Source organism: Arctopsyche grandis, chromosome 3, assembly GCF_051622035.1.
Source record: "Arctopsyche grandis isolate Sample6627 chromosome 3, ASM5162203v2, whole genome shotgun sequence".
In the NCBI taxonomy this organism is placed as follows: domain Eukaryota; kingdom Metazoa; phylum Arthropoda; class Insecta; order Trichoptera; family Hydropsychidae; genus Arctopsyche; species Arctopsyche grandis.
Window position 1 is genome coordinate 10,391,306 of NC_135357.1, and position 24,887 is coordinate 10,416,192.

A 24,887-nucleotide genomic window follows, 5' to 3' on the forward strand; every position below is an offset into this window, starting at 1 on the left:
TACAGTATAGTCACGTATTCGGATATGTATTCCCACGGTATGAGAAGTGCAATCATTGTTTAGCTTTCATGCACTTAGCTTGTCGCTAATCCCTAAAACCACTTACACCGGTCTCACGGTCTCCCAGGACGTCTAATCTGTTTACCTACTGTATAGTCACGTATTCGGATATGTATTCCTACGGTATGAAAAGTGCAATCATTGTTTCATGCACTTAGCTTGTCGCTAATCCTTAAAACCCACTTATACCAGTCGCACGGTATGCATTTAGTTAATCCGTTAACAGATATCCGTTACAGATAATCTTTGAACGGTCACAGTCTCTGGGCTTCTATTCGCTTAATCCGCGGCGTACGTTACAATACCATAGAATTTATATAAATAATAAATAAAATCTATTCTACATAAAATTAAAAATGTATTATTTATCAATTTGTGTTAATAAATACTTGATAAACATATTTTTTTCAATTTTCCCGGGTATTTATTTCGTCTCGAAACTCATCGGGAATTTTTCATTACTACAAGTAATCAAATATTAGATTCTACAATAAGAGTAGCAGGTCGGAAAGTGCTTTTTGTTTCGGCCAGATCCGTATGTGTTGGCGCCATTGAGCGGTTGACGTTCTTTCGCGTCGCACCATGGCTCGATCGATCGTTATTTTATTGTTGATATAATCATTTTTTTGTTTGTTTAGTAACCGAATATCATTCATTATGGGTTTCATCAGAGTGAAGGACGTCAAAAAGATAGGTATACACAACATTTATTTCATAAAAATATAATTTAAAACTATGTATCATAACATATTGCGAATGAGCTCATTGAAATTTGCAATACGTAATGAATAGAAAAAAACTCATCCCGTCTTCTTTCTATACTACATTATATATATCTTTTTATTTTATTTCTATATATCTTGACAAAAAGGATTCACATTAATTATTAAATAACAGAAAATTGTGAAATATCAATACGCATTTTATTCTTGTTTTAACAAATTTATATGAAATATTAATTGTTTGCGTATCCTCAGGTATCCTATTCGAGCAAAGCAATAAAAGAAAATGTACCGTATTAATATATTCTTTGCAAAACATGCGCAACAGGTGCCATATTTTTACATAACTGGACAAATCAATAGTTATCTGAATGTAGTTAAGTATATGATTTTGTTTTTTATATTTGCGAATGGTAAATTTTTCATTTAGTAAAAGTAACAAAATATATGCAAATAGAAAATGTATCGATCTATTGCGCATTTTCTTTCATTATGATTCCTAATGACAGGAATCATACATCCTTTTCTTTATTTTTAAAATCAATTTGAATTTGTATTGTTCTATAATTGAGGACAGTACAATCTATGACCTTTACTTTTGTGAAAAGAAATTTGACAACCTTATTGATTGATGGTTGTTGCATAAGTTAATGTTTTTTTTTTTTGTTTGTTTAATATAATATATGTATTGATTTTTAAATGCTTTTTATTGTTACTAAATTATGTTCACAATACATCTTATATATATTTTAATAGCTAATGATCTACTGATCATTGTCTACTTTACAATTTTAAATTAATTTTGTTAGTAATCATATTATTATATTATTATAATGTTAATATGTACAGCGTAATAGGAAAAAGAGCTCAAAAACCTATTTACAATTCTTATAAATGCTCATAATACATCTAATACATAATATTAATTAAAGACTCTCTAAAGTCGATGACCTACAGATAATATATGTATGTATATTTACATTGTTATTGCTTTTAATCCTCCGACGGTAATGACTCTATGTATATGTAATGCAACTTTCACATTTTTGTGCTTATAAATGTAAAAGTCTATGTGTCTATAATTCACTTCTCTATTATATTACTTTGTTATTTATTTTCACACAATAAAATTTACAGGACATAATTTAGAAGAAATCCGAGAGAGAGCTTTGCTACAAGTATATTCCAAAATAAAACTTGGATATATTTTTGATCATGATTTCAAAAGTATCAAAGAGTTGTTGTTTAATCTATTCAAATGGTTTGAATATGACAATCCCAAACATCAAGGAGTTGCTATCAAAATGTTGTTTGGTGTTTTAAGCGTAAAGAAATATGAGAGTTTTGTTTTATGATTTTATTTATATAGGTATGTACTTCATCTAACACTTTTTTTTTTCAGTCACCGTTGGGTTATATTATAATAGATATCATTGGGGCGCCAAAACTTGAAAATGATTTAGTATATTTGAAAGCCAAAGTTCAATCAGATTTATCTGAAAAAGTAGATATTATAATTGAACTAGTTCAAAATAAAGTAGACAAAACTGAGGTGACTTTAAGGCGATGGTATACATTTTACACTGTTTAAGTTCTCTATTAAAATTTAACACAGTATATATATAATCTTTCACATGCATATTATTCAGGTCGGATTATATCAAATCTGATAATGAGGCAAGCGAAAGAAGCAATGGCTCAAACCAATCAGACGACGAACTAAGCGAAATAAGTGATAATTTGTAAGTGCTAAAATAATAATAAAAAAGCTTGTAAAAGTGAGATATATTTCTATTTTATGTTTTATATTGAATTTATTTTAGACTCGGTCCAGGCATTCAAATTTATCTTATGCCGTGGGTGCAATTGTGTAAGTCGGATCTTCGTAAAATTGCTTTAAACGAAGAATGTGTAAGTACGAGCAATTCAGTCGAACGAGCAACATTTTTCTTCAACCATGTGTTATTGATTGATTTTCCAGCAGACGTGTTCCTCAATAGACCGACCACTATAAAAGTATACATATGATTTGAAAGTAGTCTTTATGAAATATTTCAACTATTTGTACTTCTTATTTGATTCCTTTTAGACATTTCAAGCTATGATTAGTAATTCCAAACACAGCATTCTATCCATGGAAGCGATTTCGTTGTTTTGTGATCGTATAAATGTGAGAATACAACAGATGCACGATCCTGCTTTAATGCATTCTAAAGTAATTACTATTTTTTGCAATTACACACGTATTGTTGTAATATTTATTTGTATGAGTCTTGTATTATATTTGTATGTTTTAGATATATCCTTTCATTAACTTCGAGGATTGGAAGATGTATGGTGATCAAAAACAGTATATAAATAGCGCTGCTTCGTATTGTGATCCTCCGACTGCGTTAAATCAATTACCGTTGCCTGTGTTTTGTCTCGACACAATGTACACAATTGTGAATTTGTTTAATTTAAATATTTCACAGTCATCTCAAGAAAAGATGGATCTTTCAATGGTTATTATTTCAGTTGACGTGTAATGAATGTAGAGATAGAATACAATTTCATTTCATTTTGTTTTGCGTTTTGATTTTCAGGAACAAATGAATATTGCATTCTCATTATTATTTAAGTTGCTTGATATTTTTCAACGAACAATCAACAAAAACATTAAGACAGATCAAGATCAAAATACCCAGGAGGTTATACAAAAAATGGTTCAACTCCTTCGCTCATGTGGAGATGTATTAAACAAATTCAAGTATGTTATCAATCTCAATACTTCGGTTTCCAATTCTTTTTTTTGTCTTAAAAATATTGTATATTGGAATATAAAAAATAAATACATTCTTTACTATTTAATTTTAGGTTGATTTGTTATATGAATGAAACTAAAGATCCAATTTATCGAATGTGCTATATGCGAATGTTGATCTTTTGCATTTCTTTCGCAAAATGGTGTGATTATGCACCATTTCTTCCACTGACGTTCATCTCAAATTTATATAATTGCCTGGACGATATCTCTTTTTCCTTAATATATCCAAAATATCATGAAAGACTTCAATCATTTTTAAAGGTATATTGTCGGATATTTTTATTTATTTATTGTTTAATTTATACCAGGAAAGCCTAACAGGTAACCCCAATGCGCCTTCCTGGCCAGAAATATTGTACATTTGATACAAATACTATTAATATTATACAAAGTACATAAATACATATCAATTAATATCCACAGGTCAAATGTGTAAATTTGCAGCATTTTAACACGATGGCGGCCGCTGACTCATATTTGTATCATGTTGGGTGCACAACGCTTAGTGGCCGATGGTACATATATGATTTACGACTGCGCGAACTTTATCACTCCGCTGATATATTTTTGTATCACGTTTACGTCAATCGTTTGTGGTCGATGATACAAATATATATATATATATATATATATATCAGCGGACTGAAAAATATATTAGGCACGGCAAATATATATGCGCAGTCGTGAATCATATATGTATCAGCGGCCAGTAAGCGTTGTGCACCCAACATGATACAAATATGAATCTATGATATAGTGTTAAACAATTCAGCGAAATTCAGTAAATACATATCAATTAACAACCATAGAGACATTTTTGGTCAAATTTGTAAATTTGCAGCATTTTAAACAATTCAGCGAAATTCGAGATTCCTGAAAACTCGAGATTTTGCTAGAAATTAGGTAAGGTTGTCAATTTGTTAGAACCGTTTTAATAAAAATCGGATAAATTGGCAAACTCTGATAGGAAACAATCGACCGGGAGTCACAAATCCAAGGTCTGGCCAGCAGAAACCAGTGGGATTTGAACCCGTGACCACTCTGTTCAAAGCATTATATGCTAAACACTAGTCTATTCTATGTATGCAGCGGCGGTTTATCATACATTAAAAATTAGCGCGCACTTGGGGCCCCAAAATGGACCTTTGCTACCAAAATTTACAACTTATAAATTATTATTGTCCACAATATGTTCGTAAGCCAAGAATAAATGAAATTAAGACCTATTTTACATAGTATTTTAAAATAGTACCTATTTTATCCCAAAAACTGTTAGTGTTTCAAGTACATATAGTAAACAAATAAAAACATGGTTTTGTAAAATTCTAATGAAAAACCATATACTGAAGAGCATAGTTAAAAACAATGATAGCATTGTTTTTTTTTTACTGAAGTGGGGACTTCAAACCTCATATTTCCATTTAATTGATCCGTCACTGTATGTATGTACATATGTATCACACAGAAAAATGTAACTTTTTACTTATATTTTTAATATTACAGCAACATGGTAGTTCGGAAGAACGAAATAAATTGAAAATATATAAGGACATCAAAGATATCTCGGATAGCATGAATTCAGCCATTATCCTTCTTCAAAATGTCGATGCACAAATTGAAAGTATTGACATAATAGATATAATTAAAAAATCACTCGTTTCACTGGAGTTCCACAAGAATGCTAGATTTATTACAATTGTTGTGGATATCTTTTGTTTGAAATTGTCAAAATGGAATCTGTCGTCAGGACAATGGCAAGATATTAAAAATATAACATTAACTTTGCTGGCTCACAGTTGTGTGTGGATTCAAGAAGCGTTTTATGCACGAGTCCATTCTGCTGTTGTTAAAGTTCTGGGAGGATTGATCAAAACTAGCGATGAATTGAAAATGTATGACGAATCATCTCTCAAATTTTTAATCGATCCGTGTGTGTTGATGGAAATGTGTAGTTTTGGCGTGGCATCTAAATCAAAACAGGTTATAAACTTACATATGTATATATTAATTGATATTTATTTTTATTTAAGTGAAATCTCTATATAATTTTTAATTGAACTCAGGTGGGAGATTATGCAAGGGATATAATACAACATTTGATTCGAGGCAAGCTGTTAATGTCTGAGGCAATGTGGAGAACTTTTTTGGAAGCTATTTTGCCGGCCTTGCCAATATTACACACGTATGCTGCTCACGAAGATGAATTTGGTATATTTAAATACACACTTTTATATTTTGATTGGTTGATAACACTGAGTAACAAAAAAAATCAAGTTTTTTACTTACCGGATTGGAGACCAATCAATCTTTACTAAATTTGACCCATTAAATTCGAATATGACAATTTTTTTTTGGTTTCTTCTCGTTTATGAGATATAAGCGGCGTTTAAAAAATGCATAATTTTTACCGATTTTCCATAATGTAATTTAAAATCATTTACCGCTCGAATTTGTATGTTTAGGTTAAAAAAATATTGAGATCGATAATCAATCCTTGTAACCTTAGTGAAATATAAAACTGTCTTAAAATTCGATAAAATTTTGACTTGGCAAGATATATTATAATATTGCAAAGCAATAAAAAATCACAATCAATACAAAAAAATCTGACTATTGATTCCAATACTTAGATTTGGCACAGCAGTACTATATTTTGAGTTAAATACTGCAAATTGGGCATTTTTTTAAACGCTCATACCTCATTAACGAGAAGAAACCAACAAAAATCATTGTCATATTTGAATTAAGTGGGTCAACCTTAGTAACGATTGACTAGTAATTTTTTTTGTTTGCTCAGTGTAATTATTATATACTTTATTTGCAGGTAAATCTGTTATTAAAATGTTGGATTTGAAAATCGGAGAATGTATGTTGATTCCTAAAATTGAACTAATAAAAGGGAATATTCGATTGCTGTATTCTAAATGTTTTACTGCTCAAATGGAGGGCTCAAAGAATCTCGTGAAATTTTTGTATCTTGATGAAGGTGGTTATCAAATTTTGCTTTTATTTTTTGATAAATTTTGTATTTTATTATTTTTATAAAATATATTTTAATTTCACTTCGATAGAAAATGATAAAATGTTACCAAAGAGTGATTGTATCCGGTCTGATATACTTTGTTCTGCCGTTAAATTAGTCGGTATGAAAAATTTCAACGTGAACAAACCCAAAGATCCAAATTTTTACGAAGTAAGTTTATTAATGATTGATCTTTTAATTAAATATAAGACAGTGCAATAAATGTTTTTTTTCTTTGTAGCAAGGTGGGTTTTTACAAGTGATTAATTTATTGAAAAACAATATAAACACTGCGGAAAAAGATAACGAATTCTCCCGTGTTGATCCATCGTTCGGCAGATCAGCTCTAGCCCAGTTAGCTGTGATGCTGCAGCAAACTAATTTACACGAAGTATTCTATAATGAGAATGGTTGTGACATAATAAAACATTATTTGAGGTGATGCATTTTAAATCTTGAAAAGTATTTATTTGCTATCTAACAGAATAAAATATTGTATTATGTAATTGCAGGGCATCACTTACATCATCGGAATACACAACGTTCCCCGAATCTGCAATGAGTTGTATATCAATATTGAATAGTCTGTGTTATAATAGTACAACAATTAGACAATGGGCTTCGGAAGATCAAGACATTCTCCTTAACATAATCAGAGGTATGAATTCGTATTTGTATTTATATTATTATTTTTGTAGTAACTATACAGGATTTTACAATTGTTTCAGCAATATTATTGTTTCCAAGTGAAGAAAATTTTATCGGGATGGCATCTCAACTATTGAGCTTGTTAAGCTTCTCCCATCACATTGTAACCTCTGAAAATCCTCTCAGTACAGATGAATATTGGACCGATAATTTGTCGTTGCACAATATAATCGTTTTGAAAATGAATTTACCGTTCAAATGTGCCACACATTCTAAGATAAGCCAGTACCAGTCGGAGTCTAAAGAAGGTCTTGTATTTTAAACAAATTTGATCAGTTATATGTATATATGTAGTTCATATTAATATGTATTTTTTTTTTACAGATTGGATGATGAAACAAACGACACTAAGTGAATATCTTAGAATATATTGGAGCGTAGTTTGGTTCGGAGGCTTGGACAAATTACTCAGGTGGCCCTACTTGCCGGAGATTAGTGAAAATGATGATTTCAACGAATCTCTCATGATTACTACTGCTGATTTGTCAATATTGAAAGCCTCCAGTCCAATTCAAGGATGCGTTTCTGCTTTATATCAAATTCAGAATGCAACAACACATAAAGCTGTTAATAATGGAATCAATACGCTTATTGGGTTTATATAATGCTTTTATTATTTTCAATTTTTTATTAATTAATCCTATTAGTCAAATAATACGAAGTGTATGATTTTTAGATATATTTTATTGAGTCGTGATGGTGAATCGTATATGTTGAATTTTGATGATTTACCATGGCGTAACACGTTGCAGCGTTTTCTTTCTGCACCACCAGCTAGTCCGAAAGATTTGATCCTGCTATTGAAATTCTTGGATTTTGTTTCATTGTATTTAGAGTTGTTTGAAAGAAGTGAGTTTCATTTTAGTCAGCAGCATAGCTTGGTGGTTACGTTAATGCTGGTCAGACTTGGATATTTGTGACTGCAAGTCGATCGTTTCCTATCAGAGTTTGCCAATCTATCTGATTTTATTGTTGAAACGGTTCCTCATCAAATTGGCAAAAACCATTCTACCCCCTATGTCAGCACTATTTGAAAATGATTTCTAAATTTATTAATTTATAAATGTACAAGTTTAATACTATAGATGTTGCTAAGGGGCAACCTTAAAACGGCATTATGGAAAAATATAAAATTGTGTCCATCGGCTATGCTGCCCTTCCCAAGTATAAAATAATATTTCAATTTAAATCTTATTAAAAAAAAATGCTTTTTATAGATGCTGATAAAGTCGCGGAAGCCTTATGGGTGATTGAATCAACATTAGAAGCACCATTTGGTATATGCGCTTTGCTAGAAAAAGACGATGCTAATGATTGGGTTGACGATTGTGAATTATTTTCATTCAAGTTAAAGCAGAAAATAATAGAATTCATTTGCGAGTGTTGCAAATTTTGCAATGAATTCAATCAAAACAATATAGTATGGAATAATACCATTCATCATTTGAGCAACTGTCTTTCTAATCTGCAAATAAATAATATGAATAGCTTAGGTTAGTCGAAATTTTATATAATGTATTTAAATATACAATGTTGTATGATATTTATATATTTTATTATATTTATAGCGTACGCGGGTCAAATATTAGAGTGTTTGACGCATCTTTTGAATTCTCAGACTCATGGTCTCAATACTGAAGCCGATTGTAAACAGCTGGAGAAACTTGTATACACCTTGATAAATTTGTGTGAATCTTTGTATGTGAAGGACGACCTCTCTAGTCACAAAGGATTTTCTCTTGTATTTAATTCTTTGATGATACTTTCCCGTCTGTTAGATATACTTCCGAGTGGTATTAAAAAGGTGTTGATTGAATTACATATTGATTGTTCGTATGTTGGTAAACAGTGTTTATAGAGTTGATTTTCAATTTGCAGGTTAACATCCAGTATTGGGTTGACAACCCTAATGGTGATGTGTTGTTTATTTGTCTAATGTGGGAAAAGTCTTATCATCTCTTGCTGAGAACTTTGTCTTTAAAAGTTTTGGGTGGAATGGTGGCAGCTGGTCTCGGCGCTCCTATATATAAAAGTACAATGTATTTATTATGTGTGTGCATTGAATTAAACCTATTCGTTCATATATTTATGGGATTTGTTGTGCTTAGGATTTCAAGACGATGATAACAATATTTTAGAGCTTGCAGTTAAAATTTTGTTAGATCCGGAAGAGGCCAGTTTGTTACGAGAACAGACAGCGAATCTTTTATGTAATTTAACTTCTGAGGTACGAATTGTATGATTTTTTTTTGTCGTTTCATTTATTATAATCATTGTGAGAACTATTTATGCATTTCAGAAAAGTGGTTTGGATATAAAACAAGAATTTTTGTCATTTTTGACTGATGATTTCTTTATTGCCATTACTGATAATCTTGTATTTGTGCATCTTGATAATAATAATGAATTAAATGCAGGTTGTTAAAAAATAAATTGTGTTATATATGTTATATATGTCTTCTGTGAAATATAATGATTATATATTCATGTTTTAGGTGTAAATTTTGGTTCGGACTATCTCGCTGAGAATGAAATATGTAATGTTGCTTTTGCAAAGAATATGATCAATAATATTCCATTGAAGCTGTCTGTTGTAAATGCACCTAATTGTACTGTGGGACTGCTTATAAACATATCGAACATGTTATATAATTCTTTGATTCTTTGCAATGAAGTTTCTGCTGGCATGTATGAGTCGGAAACATTTAAAATACTATTTAGGTAAATTTAATTTTGAAAATCTCATTTTGACATGTTGCATTTAATGGTTTTTTCATACTGTTTGTTTTTTGCAGTTGTTTGTCTTTGGAAATTTATCCACTGGTGACCAAGTATTCGATGTGTGCTAGTATTTGTAGAACCTTATGCAAAGCCACTGAACTTTCAAAGAAAATAATAAAAGTACTAGTGAAGCAGCACAACTTTATCGAAGACTTTATAGAATTGTTCACGAATCAATATATATATTTAAACATTCAGTCTCCAGAAATAGTAGCAGTATACGTCGATATGTGGTATTGGGGTTTCCTTTTGTTGGGATCATTGCTGAATGCTCATGGGGGGTATTCTATTGTTTGGGACACTATATCAGATTTTGGACCAATAGATTTTTTTCACAGTTCAATTATAACATTGAGTGATAGTAGATTTAAAGGTGAGTTTGTTAAGATTTGGACTGCACTTATAATTTTAATCACAATTAAGCATTCGAAACCATTTTCATATTCTGTTTGCAAAAATAAAGGTGCTTATGTATTTTTTTACGTTATTTTCAGATGTTATTCCATCAAGTCTGTATTTTTTAGTGAATTTTTTTAATTTATCCTATTCATATTCCTCGGATATGAGTGTGAGATTGGCACATATACTTGATTATACTGGCGTTTCCAAGAAAAAGTTGAATAATTATAATGATCTATTTTATGATATTGATGATATTGATATCGATGATCCTGATATTGATGAATTTTCTAAATTAAACATAAAGGAAATTAAATCTAATGTAAACCACAATTCAAATAGTGATTTTTTGGAGAAATCAAAAAATGCTCTTTTAGGTGAAGAGTTTTGTTTTCACCTATTACAATTATATTACAAATATAATACTAGTAATATAGAAAACAAGATCTATGGTAATATATTATAATAATAATTGGGGTTTAAATCCAAAGGGACTTGTTTAAAATTTAGTTTTGTTTATTTTCAGGTCTGAATTTGGAATCCGTGACTACGGGATTGATCACTATCTTTGGAATCAGCAGTAAAGCCAGAATATTGGCTGTAAATTTGAAATTTACACAACATCTCATAGAAAATTTGAATGAAATTTATAACATTTTAATAATGTCTATTAAACCACAGGATGTGAGAAGTGGAAATAAATCACATATTATAGATTATTTGTCTTGGACTGTAGCGATGATTTGCAATCTGTTGAATAATTGCGACGCTGCCAAAGAGGCATGTATCGAAAGCAATTTGGTTTCTCCAATTAATAAATTATGGCCATGGATTTTACCCGATAACAAACTCCTTAACCACGTTTTAGAAATGCTACAAACCTTCACTAATTCGTGCCCTAAAGGTATATTGCTTTAGAATGAAAATTTGTTGATATAATGCTTTGAATAATTTACCGAATTTATTTTAGCGTGTAATACCATGTGTGCAACAGTTGGAAAAAAATCATTGCTGGTAGAAATAATAAACGTAGCATTGAGAGAAATGAATTTAGTCAGTCGAAGTCATTCTACTGCTTTGTTACAAGATTCTTTAAAGATTCTTTGCACAGTCAGTTGTCACATACACTGTCGAACTATTATTGTGAAGGTAAAAGATTCGATCGCTAAATGTATAATAATTCTATTTTCTTTTGTACAGTTTAGAAAAATCATATTTATTTATTTGTCAGAGTGAGATATTTGCTTGCCTTAACAAGATTCATCCTACAATAACCAGAGGACAGCGTCATTATCAAAAAGTGGTAAGGATATGGGACGACTTTTGCGGTAACATGTCTAAGTATCCCGAATGTCAAATAAAAATATCTGAATATTTAGGAGTGTTATGTGCACTTTGTAACCAAACTGCAAATAGACTAATGCTTACGGCTATAAGAAACTGTTCGTTCAATTCTATGAATCGGCCCAGATATTTAGCTTCAGGTATTAAATGGCTTGTATAATTTTTAACATAATACGTTAATCAACCATTATAATGAGTTTCATTTCTTTTTCAGCTGAATTATTACATTTGTTTTCTATAATACTAACAACTCCAAATATAATACCTGAAAAAATTTATGTGTGCACTGCAATCTGGGCTCTATGTGCTAATAACCATAAGGTGTTGTAGTTTTCAAATTAACGTTAAAATCGTAGTGTTGTCTAAAGTTACTTATTTATGATTTTTAATTGTAGGGTAAATTGACGATGAAAGCTTTGGGAATAACATCCAAGTTAGCAGATTGTCTACATCGTTTGGAGTGTGAAGCTAACGAAAATGAATTCGAAATACAATTTATGACATATGTGTTGAATGTGATAAAAGCTGATTGAATTTGCATGTGTCGTTTTATTTGAGAGAGGAATTAAAAAAATTAACATGCATGTATGCACATATGTATTATACATAGTGTATTATTTTATTTCCTTGTAGCCATTACCAATGAACTCATTCCATTTTAATCTTTCAACATGATGGCTATTATGGTAATCAAAATTAGATGTTCATAATAAGTGTTATTATTTTAAAAAAATGCACGATCTGTAATGTTTAATTTATTTAATCTAAATTAATATATGTATGTAATTGATGTTTATATGTAATACAATATGTGCACGATCTCATTAGTAATTGTTATATTAATCCAAAATATAATACTTAGGGTTGAATTTAAAATCAGGGCTGTGGAGTTGTGATATTTTTGGCAGAGTTGGAATCGTAAAAATCAAACCACTCCTGACTCCTTTTTAAAATTGAATTTTAACAACCGAGAAAAGTACTCGAAAATGTGTGTATACATTTGATAAGTGACGAATTTGTGTGGTTACATACATATCTGTGAGAATGAATTATCAATGCCGATGTTATAGATTTCGAAATTTGAAAGTTAGCTTATTCGTCGCATTGTTTGGTGAAATTGAGACTGTATGTGCCTGGAAATGGCTTTAAACATATATAGTAAAAAAAGTGATATTTTTGAAATTGGAGTCTAAATCGGAGCTGGATTCGGGGTCGGAATGGAAGTTGGGTTTTTTTTAACCGACTCCAAGCTCTTATAATGAATGTCAAACTATAATCCAGTGTTTATTTCCGTGTATAATAAAAATAGGATATATTAAATGTTAAAATAAAAGATTATACATATCTGAGGGCTATTTCTTAAGTGTTTATTGTATTTTTTATATTTATGATTCAAAATTTATTTGTATTTTATGTATTTTAACATAATTTTCGTTAATATATAGGCATTTTTGAGGTCGGGAAACGAGCTTGCCGTTCTCTTCATTGAAAAACTAGTCAGTGACAGTTTAGCAGGTGTCCTTTAATCTCTGGAAGATGTGAAGACACCCTTTTTTTCAGCAGATTTATCGTAATTGACGATCGGCATGGGGAATGAAATGCTAATTAGCCCGGGTGCACAGTAAAGACGCTAAAGAATCTTTCAAGAAATATTTATTATTTCCATGTATTTTCGTACATTTATTATTCCCATGTATTTGCGGCCGGGCTTAAGGCATATTCCTGTTCAGATTGCATTCCAAAGTATCAATTTGCGTTGTTAATCCATACAAAGGATTCTTATTTAAAAATGATCCTGATATTTACATATATTTTATTTATTTAACATTTTGGACCATTGTGGCATTACAGGAAGAACCTAATGCGCCACAATGACCTATATAATAAAATAATATGTAATATGCATGTGAGTGATCAGTGTAGTTTTCAATGTTGAACTTTATTGAATGTCAAACTTTAATATATATATACATGTGCATTAGAGTAGTTTTAATCTATAACTTTATCACGTTATTTCTTCCTTTTCGGATTTTCAGTTATATAAACTTAATCAACAGGGAAATAATTTTAAAATAGTGATGTTTGGACTATTTGTATTTCATTACATAAAAATAAATACTAAGTGTGTTTAATAATAAATATATATTCAAGTTATAATAAATGAAACAAAATCATATTTCTTATACGAAAAAATGTTTAGGAATTTAAAACAAAGATTGAAAGCAGAGAAATGTTATAATAATAAAAGTTGCTTTAGGCGTTATATTGTTGCCATACATACATTTTTATAAGTAAATTGATCATTTAAGTAACATATTATTCAATTAACATCGTATATGAAAGCGTTTTGGCGACAGCTAGCATACGAATGCGCGTACAATATTGCGTACTTACGGAAACGGCACGCGTGTATTGAAACATGAAATGTATTCCAAAGGGCGCTTCTATTATTATAACATTTCTCTGTGTATGTATAATATATTAGTGGTTTCACCTGGCTTTGCTCGGTATTTGTAATATAAACCGCTTAAACATGGCTAGTCTAATAGTAAACATTTTATTAAATTTATTTGAATAGTTTTAACCAATTTACTACATATGTATGTACAGAGAAATGTTATAATAATATAAGTGGGTTTAGGCGTTATAATATTGTCAAGTGACGATTGTCCACAGACAATCCTAAATAATTTTAGCATCAGTCGTATTTGATGCTTGGTGGTCAACGTATGTCCGATAAAAACTTCTCTAGGCAAGGGCAACGGGCAAGTGCATCGTTAAAAATTGCACGATGCATTCAAAAACACACAATAAACAACATGGGATACATTTTTATAAGTAAATTGATCATTTAAGTAATATATTATTTAATTAACATCGTATATGAAAGTTTTCATGAAAGCGTCGGCATTCGGCAATAGCATACGCGTAAAATATTGCGTAGTTATGGAAACGGTACGCGTGTATTGAAACAAGAAATGTATTCGAAAGGACCCTTCTGTTATTATAACATTTCTCCGATTGAAAGTGTCAAAAAATAGCTCTCATATATTTTTGTAAAATATAATTGATGGCTATCAACTGCAAACGGTTCCCGGAAAACTGTACTAAATTGCACTAAATAGTGGCGCAGTTTCGAGAAGTCCTAATTTTTAAAGGCGCTCAAAAAGGACTTACGCAATAAAATTGAAAGTTTGGATGTCTCTAGAGTGCATTATTCCGGAGACCACTGCAAACACAGACAGTATTACTAAAAAGGCCACTCTAAATTTAAAAACACATTGTGTAATACTTAATATACATAAACTAGGATACAATACATGTGCATGCTCGGTGTAATATATGTTATCTATACTAAAAATGGACCATATACAATTCATTATAAACTATGATACAATGCATCTGCACGATCTGTGTAATAATTGTCATCTCCAATCCACTATAAAAACCTACAACTTGTGACATTTATTTATTTATTCATTTATCTTTAGTCCATGATATAAATTAACTTTACAATATTTATGATGTGTGACTTAAAATAAAATCCAATTTGTGAAAAATTATTATCTTGTCTTTTATTTATTAAACATAGAAACTTGAAAGTATAAAATATTCAATGAATAAAGATAGACAGATATGAAATAAATTTTTAATAATTTGTTCAACTTGTTATGCAACAACATCTCTTAAATGCTTTTCCCCATTTTCTTTCACAAATTTAAAACTCAAATTGTTCTGCATGATTGGATGCAAAGTTTAATGTAAGCCACAAACATTTTTTGATATTTAATGATACGTAAGTACAAGTAACCCAATAAGAAGGATTCAGGGTCTCTAAAACTTATTGATCCGTAAATTTAAATGAAATCAGCATTTTAATTTACAAATAGTTCACTCAAATGCTCCAAAGTTGCTCCGGTAGTATTCTCGGCGACAGAATACTGTTGGAATCAGGGTTGCTGGTGAATTAGGAGACGATCAGCCACGATCAGACGACGGTGAGTAGATCCTCACAGTAGAGATTGCCATCGATTCCAAATATTTCCAAACAGGCTGACTGAAACAGTTGAAGCAATAAATCATTCATATGCATTGGAAAATTCTATAAGCTTGACACATTCTTAAACATTAAATGTATGCTCAAAGTAATAAAATTATTAATAATACTAAAATAAAAGAAACATTTTCACTTCTTTGTCTTAGTTGGAAATCTCTGCAGAATCAACAACTTTGAATCATACATTTATTCGTTATTTTACAAGCTTTTTTTTTTTGGTAAACTTGAAGACAAACTTGTCAATGTTTTTTAATCAACATTTCAAAAGCAATCGTTTCAGAGGTAGATCTTCATAATGTATCATGTAAAAACTACAATTTTTACAACCTTTTCAATCGTTTGTTATGAATCGCATTTATTTTTCGCAAGATATTAAAATCACTTAATATAAAACTACAACATACTGTAATTAATGTAAATTATACATATGTAGTTCTATGAAATAAATTCTCAAAAATATATTATACTAGTGGTTTTACCCGGCTTCGCTCGGTATTTGTAATATAAACCGCTTAAACATGGCTAATCTAATAGTAAACATTTTATTAAATTTATTTCAAACAAAACTTACATACATACATACAAATTCTCTTTCGAAATTATATATTGGATGAAAATTAAATCTTTAAAATGAACAATAATATAACAAAACACATCTAATTCTGTTTTTACTAGATTTTGATTTGGCATGTTCTAAAAAATTATCAATTTTTTATATTCTCAGGACATAAATTGATTTTTTTTAATTTCAACGAATCATTAATTAATCATTGTAAATCCTTTTTACTAGCCTCTTCTTACTTTTTTCGCGAATGATACAAGGAATTAACGAACAATAAAAATAAGTTTATTTTAAAAATATTTTTTTCATTTGTTTTCACCACCATTTTAACATTTTCTTATGCTAGGAAACAAATCCACAAATTTTCCCACATATACATACATATGTAGGTATCTTTTTCCACGCTGTTTTTTCACACGGAACTTTCCAGAACATATCCAAAATGTAAAAATAGAATTAGGTGTACATGTATTTAATAAAATAATCAATTTACTACATATGTATGTACAGAGAAATGTTATAATAATAGAAGTGGCTTTAGGCGTTACATTGTTGTCAAGTGACGATTGTCCACAGACAATCCTAAATAATTTTAGCATCAGTCGTATTTGATGCTTGGTGGTCGACGTACATATGTATGTTCGATAAAAACTTATCTGGGCAAGGGCAACGGACAAGTGCATCGTTAAAAATTGCACGATGCATTCAAAAACACACAATAAACAACATGGGATACATTTTTATAAGTAAATTGATCATTTAAGTAATATATTATTCAATTAACATCGTATATGAAAGTTTTCATGAAAGCGTCGGCATTCGGCAATAGCATACGCATACGCGTACAATATTGCGTAGTTATGGTAACGGCACGCGTGTATTGAAACAAGAAATGTATTCCAAAGGGCGCTTCTATTATTATAACATTTATCTGTGTATGTACATATAATATATTAGTGGTTTTACCTGGCTTCGCTCGGTATTTGTAATATAAACCGCTTAAACATGGCTAGTCTAATAGTAAACATTATTTTTTTAATTTAAATTTTTATTCAATTTTACGTCACGGATTCTACCACCCAGACCTTACATACTTACATTTTATTTTATTTTTACAAATATATATGTATACCAGGAAGGCCTTACAGGTAAATCCCAATGCGCCTTCCTGGCCAATTATAAATTACAATTACAATTACAAATGCAGCATTTTTATTACAAGTCGTTGAATTACGAGACACTGAAAAACTCGCAAATTAACGAGACATCTATGAATTGTACATACATTTTATGTTACATCAATCATACTTCAAATAGTGGTGACATACATAGTAGGTAGGAAGGATTTTTAGCAGTGGCGGCTCGTCCATATGGGCTGCAGGACTGCAGCCTTCCAATACAGTACAAATGCATGCTATTTTTGTCGTCTACAAGGGCTGCAGGGCTGCAGAACTCACAATATAGTACATATTCAAGCTATTTCTGTTTTCATTCGATCACCGTTTTGGTTAACGAGCTACTACAGCCTGAATAATATCTGCAGCCCCTCCACTATGAAATCTCACGAGCCGCTACTGATTTTTAGCCAATTTTTTTTCCGGGAACCGTTTCAACAATGAAATCAGAGAAAATTAGCAAACTCTGATAGGAAACGATCAACCTGGAGTCACAAATCCAGGTCTGACCAACAGCATACTCGGAAAAATTCATTTTCATTCGAGGCCCGGGCCCAGGGATCGAACCCGGCGCCTCTCGACGCTAAGCAGAAGCTTAACGACCGAGCTATGCTGCTGGCGTGTACATACAAAGTCTCTTTCGAAATTATATATTAGATGTAGTGTAGTGGTATTGTACGGAATTCGACGATCACACATTTTCTCAAACACAACTAATAATAATTAGACGAATCTTTGAAACTGGTTTCCTAAAATTAACATATATTTAGGTCCACGATGAGTCGTTGTCGTCGTCAACCGATCGACCGATCTGCGTTTGCAAATCGTGTTAAATTGGCCGCCGGGTCAGTTGCGGCTACACCGCGTCGCAGTCGCTCGTCTCCGCATTTTCCTCGAAATCCTGTCGAATCCTCGTCATCTGATCGGCTCCACGTAGATCTTGAAGTGTCTTGAAGTGAGGATGGCGTCGGCGGCTACCCGCTTTCCTCCCAGGAAGTACTCCGTGTTGCCATTCTTCGACTCCAGCATCATCAATGTAAAAACAATGTTGAATTTTAATTGCAAACTTAAATTATACTAAAATATATACATGTATAAATATATGCAACATTGAGGGTATTTCCTTCAACTAGTGTCATTTTATTCTTTGCACAGATGGAGTGGTATATTTTAGTAATTCTAATTGTAAGTAAATTTATACGAAGGTTTGTTTCAGTACGTGGAAATCGAACATCTGTGCAATGAAATAAAAAGTTTTTAAATTGTATTTTTAAATACTACTTGTATACTTAACCCTTTGGCTGCTACGAGGTTTTTCAATGTCCAAGCGAAAAATGCTAACATTTGTAATTATTTTGAAAAAAAATAAATATAATATTTTTTTTTACATACTTACTTCGCCGAACACTCGTAATTTTTATAATACTTTATATACATTTTTAAGAAGCAGTCGTGGACTCGTGCTCTCTCTTTCTGTCTTGCTTTTACATGCGTGCGTGCGAAAGAGATACCTACATATATACACTAAATAAATTTTGACGATTGTTTTCCGAGGCTTTATTCTTTTCAATAATCTATTTTTAGATATCGATGTATCCTTACAACATGCGATATATTCGAAACAGGTAGCGGTCTCTCTCTCTTTCTTTCTTGGTTTTAATTGTGTACGTATGAGCGAGACACACAAGGATGCGAAGTTTCTAATAATCAAATAATTTTTCAACATGTATCATAAACATTTTGTATGCATTTCAGTTGCATTTGATTGATTGCATGAATTCGTGACCTATATAATTGAAAGCGGATTTCTATTGTTTTTTGCCATTTATTTTAACTCTGCAAAATGATATCGAACAGTGAAAGTGATGAAAGCGAAATAATAGCTCCTCGCCGAGGAACTCGACAAATCAGCAGCTCTACTGATTCTGAAAATGAATTTATCGATAATAATCAATTCCCAAGTAATAACTCCTTATATGACATTTACAACGAACCCGAAATTTACTTTGATGATGAACCCGAAATTGAAGAGCTTTTATTTAAAAAATTGATAAATATTTATAAAGCTTGATTGAAAAATAAATATAAATACGTATATAAAAAAAATGTTTCGTGCCACTGATGCGCTGGTGGCTCAAAGAAAGTATTGAAATACGACAATTAATGACGTCAACAACGATCGTCGTAGCAATCTTCGCCGATTTCAAAACAACGATTTATCGTTGTTGTAGCAGTCAAAGGGTTAAAAAAAACCCCACAGTTGATTCTTTTGACTTGACCTAACCTATGGCAGAATTTTAGATCTCATCTACAATACAAAACAGTTGATATCTCTAAGCATGCTTTTTAATAGTATTCTGTGCTAAAACTACAAATGATGTATTTTTCATTCAATAAAATGTACATGTGTAAATTCCATTATATTGCGTGGCAAAAAACGTTTTCGCAAATGATTGCTATCTCTTATTTGAATAATAAAAATGTAAACAAATTCACACTTGAACCAGGGTTGTCGCAATGCGATTCCTAAAATTGAATGATTTTATAATATAATGGGGTTGAATTTAAATTTCAGATAAAAGCTTTGGGTCATTCTTCAAAGGACGAATGCGAAAGCAAGAATAGTGGCAACGTCCTTCTTCGCTGTTGTGCATTTGTAAGTTATATACATTAATTTTAATTTTGTATTATATTTAATAATGTACAATAATTAAAATAACAGATAAAGTAAAAAGAGCTTTCCAAAGCCATTGTGATAAAATACAATCTCACATCTAGGCAATTGATGTGAATTATCAGAGTTTTTATAATTGGTGAATCGATTGGGTTTATAGGAAAATAATTGCGATTGAAATTTTAACTGTTTTAAGTGATCTAGAATTGTTGGATTCTCTAAGGGCGAAAACACAGAGATGAACGGAACGGCAAGCGATCAAGAAAGGGCAGGGCGTACTCAGTTCATTTTTAATTCGTACGATCTTATTATTTCGACAATTTTCTCCCACATTTCTTCATATATGGGATTTGCCGTTATTAATCACTGTCAAGCTTATATCAATACAAGGACAAAATATCACTGAAAACACTCCAGGGGCTGATTTTGGGGCGGTGTGCTTTGAATATGTGCTAGGCGTGCCGTATTTTTTCGCATGTTTCGCAAAAGTATCTAAAAAAAACCATGTGCCGCGTTCTTTTCTGTGTGATTACACTTTAACACACTTCCAGCTGTTTCTGTTTTAAGCAACTCTCATCCATCTCATTCCATGTATTATATATTATTAAAAAATCTGTGTTATAAACAAGGTTCGTAGAAGTTGCATGATGTGATGCAAATCGTCTGAAGTTTTTTTTTTACTTTTCATTAACATTTGTAGAACTTTAAAAAGGGTTGGACACCAGTACCTTGTCCATACAAACATATTACACTTCTCCCTTCCTCAATTATGGCACTAGAGAAATTATTTTTTAATATGCTATGGATATCTACTATTGAGATGCATCTATCATTTTATTTTTTTGATTAGTTATTTTTCATAGGAGCTAGGAGCCGCCAAACATCTATAAAATCGCCTCTTTTTTACACCCACGAAAAGAGTCCAGCGTGCTTATTTAACGGTCGATTTAAAAAAAAATACGCGCAAGGTTACACAGAAAATATCTTTCTCATACTGATGATGCATTTTTTTTTTAAATTGGTCCGGTTTTGGGGGAGAAAATAAAAGAACACGAAACCTCGATTTTGTCGATTTAAAATACGTATTATATGGTCGAAGCGCAATTGTCGCATTCACTCAATATATACATTGATATATATTGTCGCATTCACTCAATATATACATTCACTATATCGAAGAAAGGAACGGCAACAAAATTAAGGTTTCGGGTGTACAGCCCTCTTAACGAGAAGAAACGAACAAAAATCATTGTCATATTCGAATTAAGTGGGTCAACCTTAGTAAAGATTGAAAAAATCATATTTCGACTATTCTTGTGGATTAATAACAAAAATTCTATTGATAACTGGCTTACCTCGATAAAATAAACGAATTTTTGTTATTAATCCACAAGAATAGTCGAAATATGATTTTTTTAAGTGGAATTTTATTTAATTCTCATATAAAGATAATTTAATATATTATCCCTATTAATTCAATTCAGATTCGTGTAAATACGAGTAAATACTAGTACGAGCTTTTTGCTCGCAATTTTACCGATTTAAAGTTCAGCACACTTCCAATTAACCCTTTTAAACGAAAAAAAAAATAGTGTGGTCAGAACACTATCTCAATAAACATGTTTCAATAGAAAATACTCAATATAAAATAGTAGACTCAGTAAAAAAATCCCAAGTGAAAATACGTACTTTTGATTTGAACTGGATGACTACTTAGAGAGATTTGAAAGCTGAAAAGTGCTACAAATGGAAGATAAAATACCTGAATATAGATTCCAATATTCATTTTGAACAGAAAATTGACAGATTTTGAGACATCGACCGAACAACACCAAGATATAGAAAAATCGCGCGATTTAAAAAACACATATACATATTTCTGAATCTCGAGCCAATCAACATTTTTTATTACCAGATTCGTGTTTACTGGGCATATATCTATAAGAAAAGTCATATCTCGTCTCTGAACCATTTTTCGTGTCGAACAGTGTAATCAGCCACTAAATAGATACTGTTGAAAAATAAAGGATTTACAAAGCTTATAAATTAAATATTGGTTAGTTTCAAAAGATCCGGAATTGAATTTCCTTCTGTAAATGGTCTGAATTTTTTTACATTTTGTTTTTGCGTCACCGAGAAGCCATATTTAACTGTGGCTGGATAAACGTTGCACCGATTTAGTATTAAAGCGTTTCAACCACTTGCCGGAAACATTGGCTAGGCTTCCCCTATTATTGATTCGCCAACCGCGTGAACAATCATTGTTTCATTTATCTAAATATTTGATCCTTAGAATAGCTGTCTAATGTCAAGGTTGCTTCGTAGGCAAACAGGAAAAACTCTGACGTACATACCGACATATGTATGTATGTATGTATGGCTGAAAACGACGTTTACTATTCGCGGCCAAGCCCTGCTGGAGATAATCTTAAAATTTGACATCCATTCTAAGCGACTGTGAATTGAAAAAACTCGTCGAAAGTTTATCTACCCCATTAGGTTTTATCGACGGAACAAATGTTCTTATCGGATAATATGTACATATTCGTTCAACGATCGATTTAAAACTCAATATATTTCTTTTTACGACTTCAAATTGCTGCATGCATGAATGTATTATATATATACATATGTATATACTTACTATTAGGTATTCTTATTATTCTAATTTAGTAAATACTTATGGGTTTATTAGTTCCAGTATAGTAAAATAGATCTTTTCGAAAGTATTACATATATAGCAAGGCGATTATTCAGATACATATTTTATTTTATTTTATTTTATTAATTGAAAAATCAACAGACAGGATGTACATAGATATGTATAAAAAAAACAAATAGTAAATAAATAATATATGTAACATCCGAGTCCAATAATAGATTTTTACAAAAATGAAAAAGATAAATATAAGGAAAACAAATTAAAAAGTAAAGAATAAAGGCATGACAAAATATGTAGAACATTGCATAATTAAACTATAGTATTAAAATATTTGGAAAAGGTTATAAAATAGAATATAAGAAGAAATTGAAATTTACAAATATAAAACAAATGAAAAAGGTAAATACAAAATAAACATATGAACCTTTATATATAAAAGTGTCGGAAGTCCAATTTTCAATTCCAAAAACACTATTTCTGTGTGACTTAATTCACAAATTGTTATCACTTATTTTAATTCAATATGTCTAGGACCTCAGAAAAGCAGAATTAACGTATTACAGGCCATCAGTATTTTTAAATATTGTTAAACTTGATATTTTTTGTTTTGCGAATTTTTTCTCGAAATGAAGAAAAAGACTTCTGCCACTATCAAATATAGCGGCTCATATGTTTGAAGCAGAATGTTTTCTATTGTGATGTGAAGCTTTGATAATAAACGCAAAAATGTTTAATAAATCAGTGGCATGCAAATGGGAATGGATTTATGTATGCATGTTATTATAATAAGTGATAAAATTAAAAAGCTATGGTTGAGAATATGTCCAAGACGAAAGACATGAAGACATACGAGTAAAAAATGCTTGTAATAGTTTAAAATGAGTGAAACATGTTAGATGAATGGACGGAAGATTAAGAAAATAAGTGCTTAAATATATTTAAGAGGATACAGAAGAAAGCAAGAAAGACTAAAAGGACGTTGGGTGGATGAACCAAGGAAAATGTGTAAAATAGATTAAGAGGGCTGGACACCAGCGCCTTGTCCATACAAACGTATTAGACTTCTCCCTTCCTCAATTATGGTACTAGAGAAATTATTTTTTAATATGCTATGGATATCCACCATTGGGATGCATCTATTGCTTTATTTTTTTGATTAGTTATTTTTTATAGCAGCTAGGAGCCGCCAAACATCTTAAAATCACCTCTTTTTTACACCCACGAAAAGAGTCCAGCGTGCTTATTTAACGCTCGATTTAAAAAAAAATACGCACATAGTTGCACAGAAAATATCTTTCTCATACCGATGATGATTTTTTTTTAAAAATTGGTCCAGTTTCGGAGGATAAAATAGGAGAATACGAAACCTCGATTTTGTCGATTTAAAATACGGTTTATCTGGTTGAAGCGCAATTGTCGCATTCACTCAATATATATATTGACATATATTGTCGCATTCACTCAATATATGTATGTATATATCGAAGAAAGGAACGGCAACAAAATTAAGGTTTCGGGTGTACAGCCCTCTTAAGGTTTGCAAGTGGCTGAAAATGTAGATGATAATTTAAGTAAGTTTTGAAAATATAAAAACAAAAGCAACATTTTCATAATTTGTTTTTAAGTTTAAAGTGTCTATCATTAGGTTATTTAATTTAATTGGTTTCTTAGAATACTATTTTGAAATGCAGGTAATAAAATCATTTTATCAATGAAAATTTAATCAAAGATAATCTTCTTCTATTGAATGTGGCTCGTTCATTAAAATTGACAGGCCAGTCTTGTCACAACAGTCGTAAAGCCATCAAATCAAAAAGGTCGATCAGATAGCGACGAGGAAGTCTCGTAGCATCGTGTAATTGGATCAATTCTAGACTTATCTGGTTCCATTATGAGACGACTGGAATCGGAACCT

At 30.9% G+C, this 24,887-nt stretch overlaps 3 protein-coding genes across 3 annotated transcripts in view; all 3 read left to right on the top strand.

Annotated features, from left to right (window-relative positions):
• Window positions 1–610: 610 nt before the first annotated feature.
• Window positions 611–9,176, top strand: LOC143909104 (rotatin-like). The gene is made up of 20 exons (XM_077427005.1): window positions 611–754; window positions 1,920–2,107; window positions 2,185–2,351; window positions 2,432–2,524; window positions 2,606–2,798; window positions 2,872–2,997; window positions 3,080–3,286; window positions 3,368–3,531; window positions 3,639–3,849; window positions 5,092–5,568; window positions 5,652–5,796; window positions 6,413–6,574; window positions 6,660–6,781; window positions 6,852–7,048; window positions 7,123–7,268; window positions 7,339–7,566; window positions 7,643–7,913; window positions 7,995–8,167; window positions 8,536–8,811; window positions 8,887–9,176. The coding sequence occupies exons 1-20, from the start codon at window positions 718–720 to the stop codon at window positions 9,174–9,176; spliced, it is 3,873 nt and encodes a 1,290-aa protein (XP_077283131.1). The 5' UTR covers window positions 611–717.
• A 447-nt stretch (window positions 9,177–9,623) lies between these two features.
• LOC143923060 (rotatin-like) lies at window positions 9,624–12,446 on the top strand. The gene is made up of 9 exons (XM_077446553.1): window positions 9,624–9,735; window positions 9,814–10,039; window positions 10,114–10,472; window positions 10,594–10,950; window positions 11,025–11,402; window positions 11,469–11,647; window positions 11,730–11,982; window positions 12,057–12,163; window positions 12,238–12,446. The coding sequence occupies exons 2-9, from the start codon at window positions 9,879–9,881 to the stop codon at window positions 12,373–12,375; spliced, it is 1,932 nt and encodes a 643-aa protein (XP_077302679.1). The 5' UTR covers window positions 9,624–9,735; window positions 9,814–9,878; the 3' UTR covers window positions 12,376–12,446.
• Window positions 12,447–17,504: 5,058 nt separating this feature from the next.
• Window positions 17,505–24,887, top strand: part of IP3K1 (inositol-trisphosphate 3-kinase-like protein) — a 56,183-nt gene continuing 48,800 nt past the window's right edge. Inside the window, exons 1-2 of the mRNA XM_077446554.1 lie at window positions 17,505–18,672; window positions 20,212–20,292. Of these exons, the coding sequence (XP_077302680.1) occupies window positions 18,598–18,672; window positions 20,212–20,292 (156 nt within the window). The 5' untranslated portion in view covers window positions 17,505–18,597. The remainder of the gene's footprint in view (window positions 18,673–20,211; window positions 20,293–24,887) is intronic.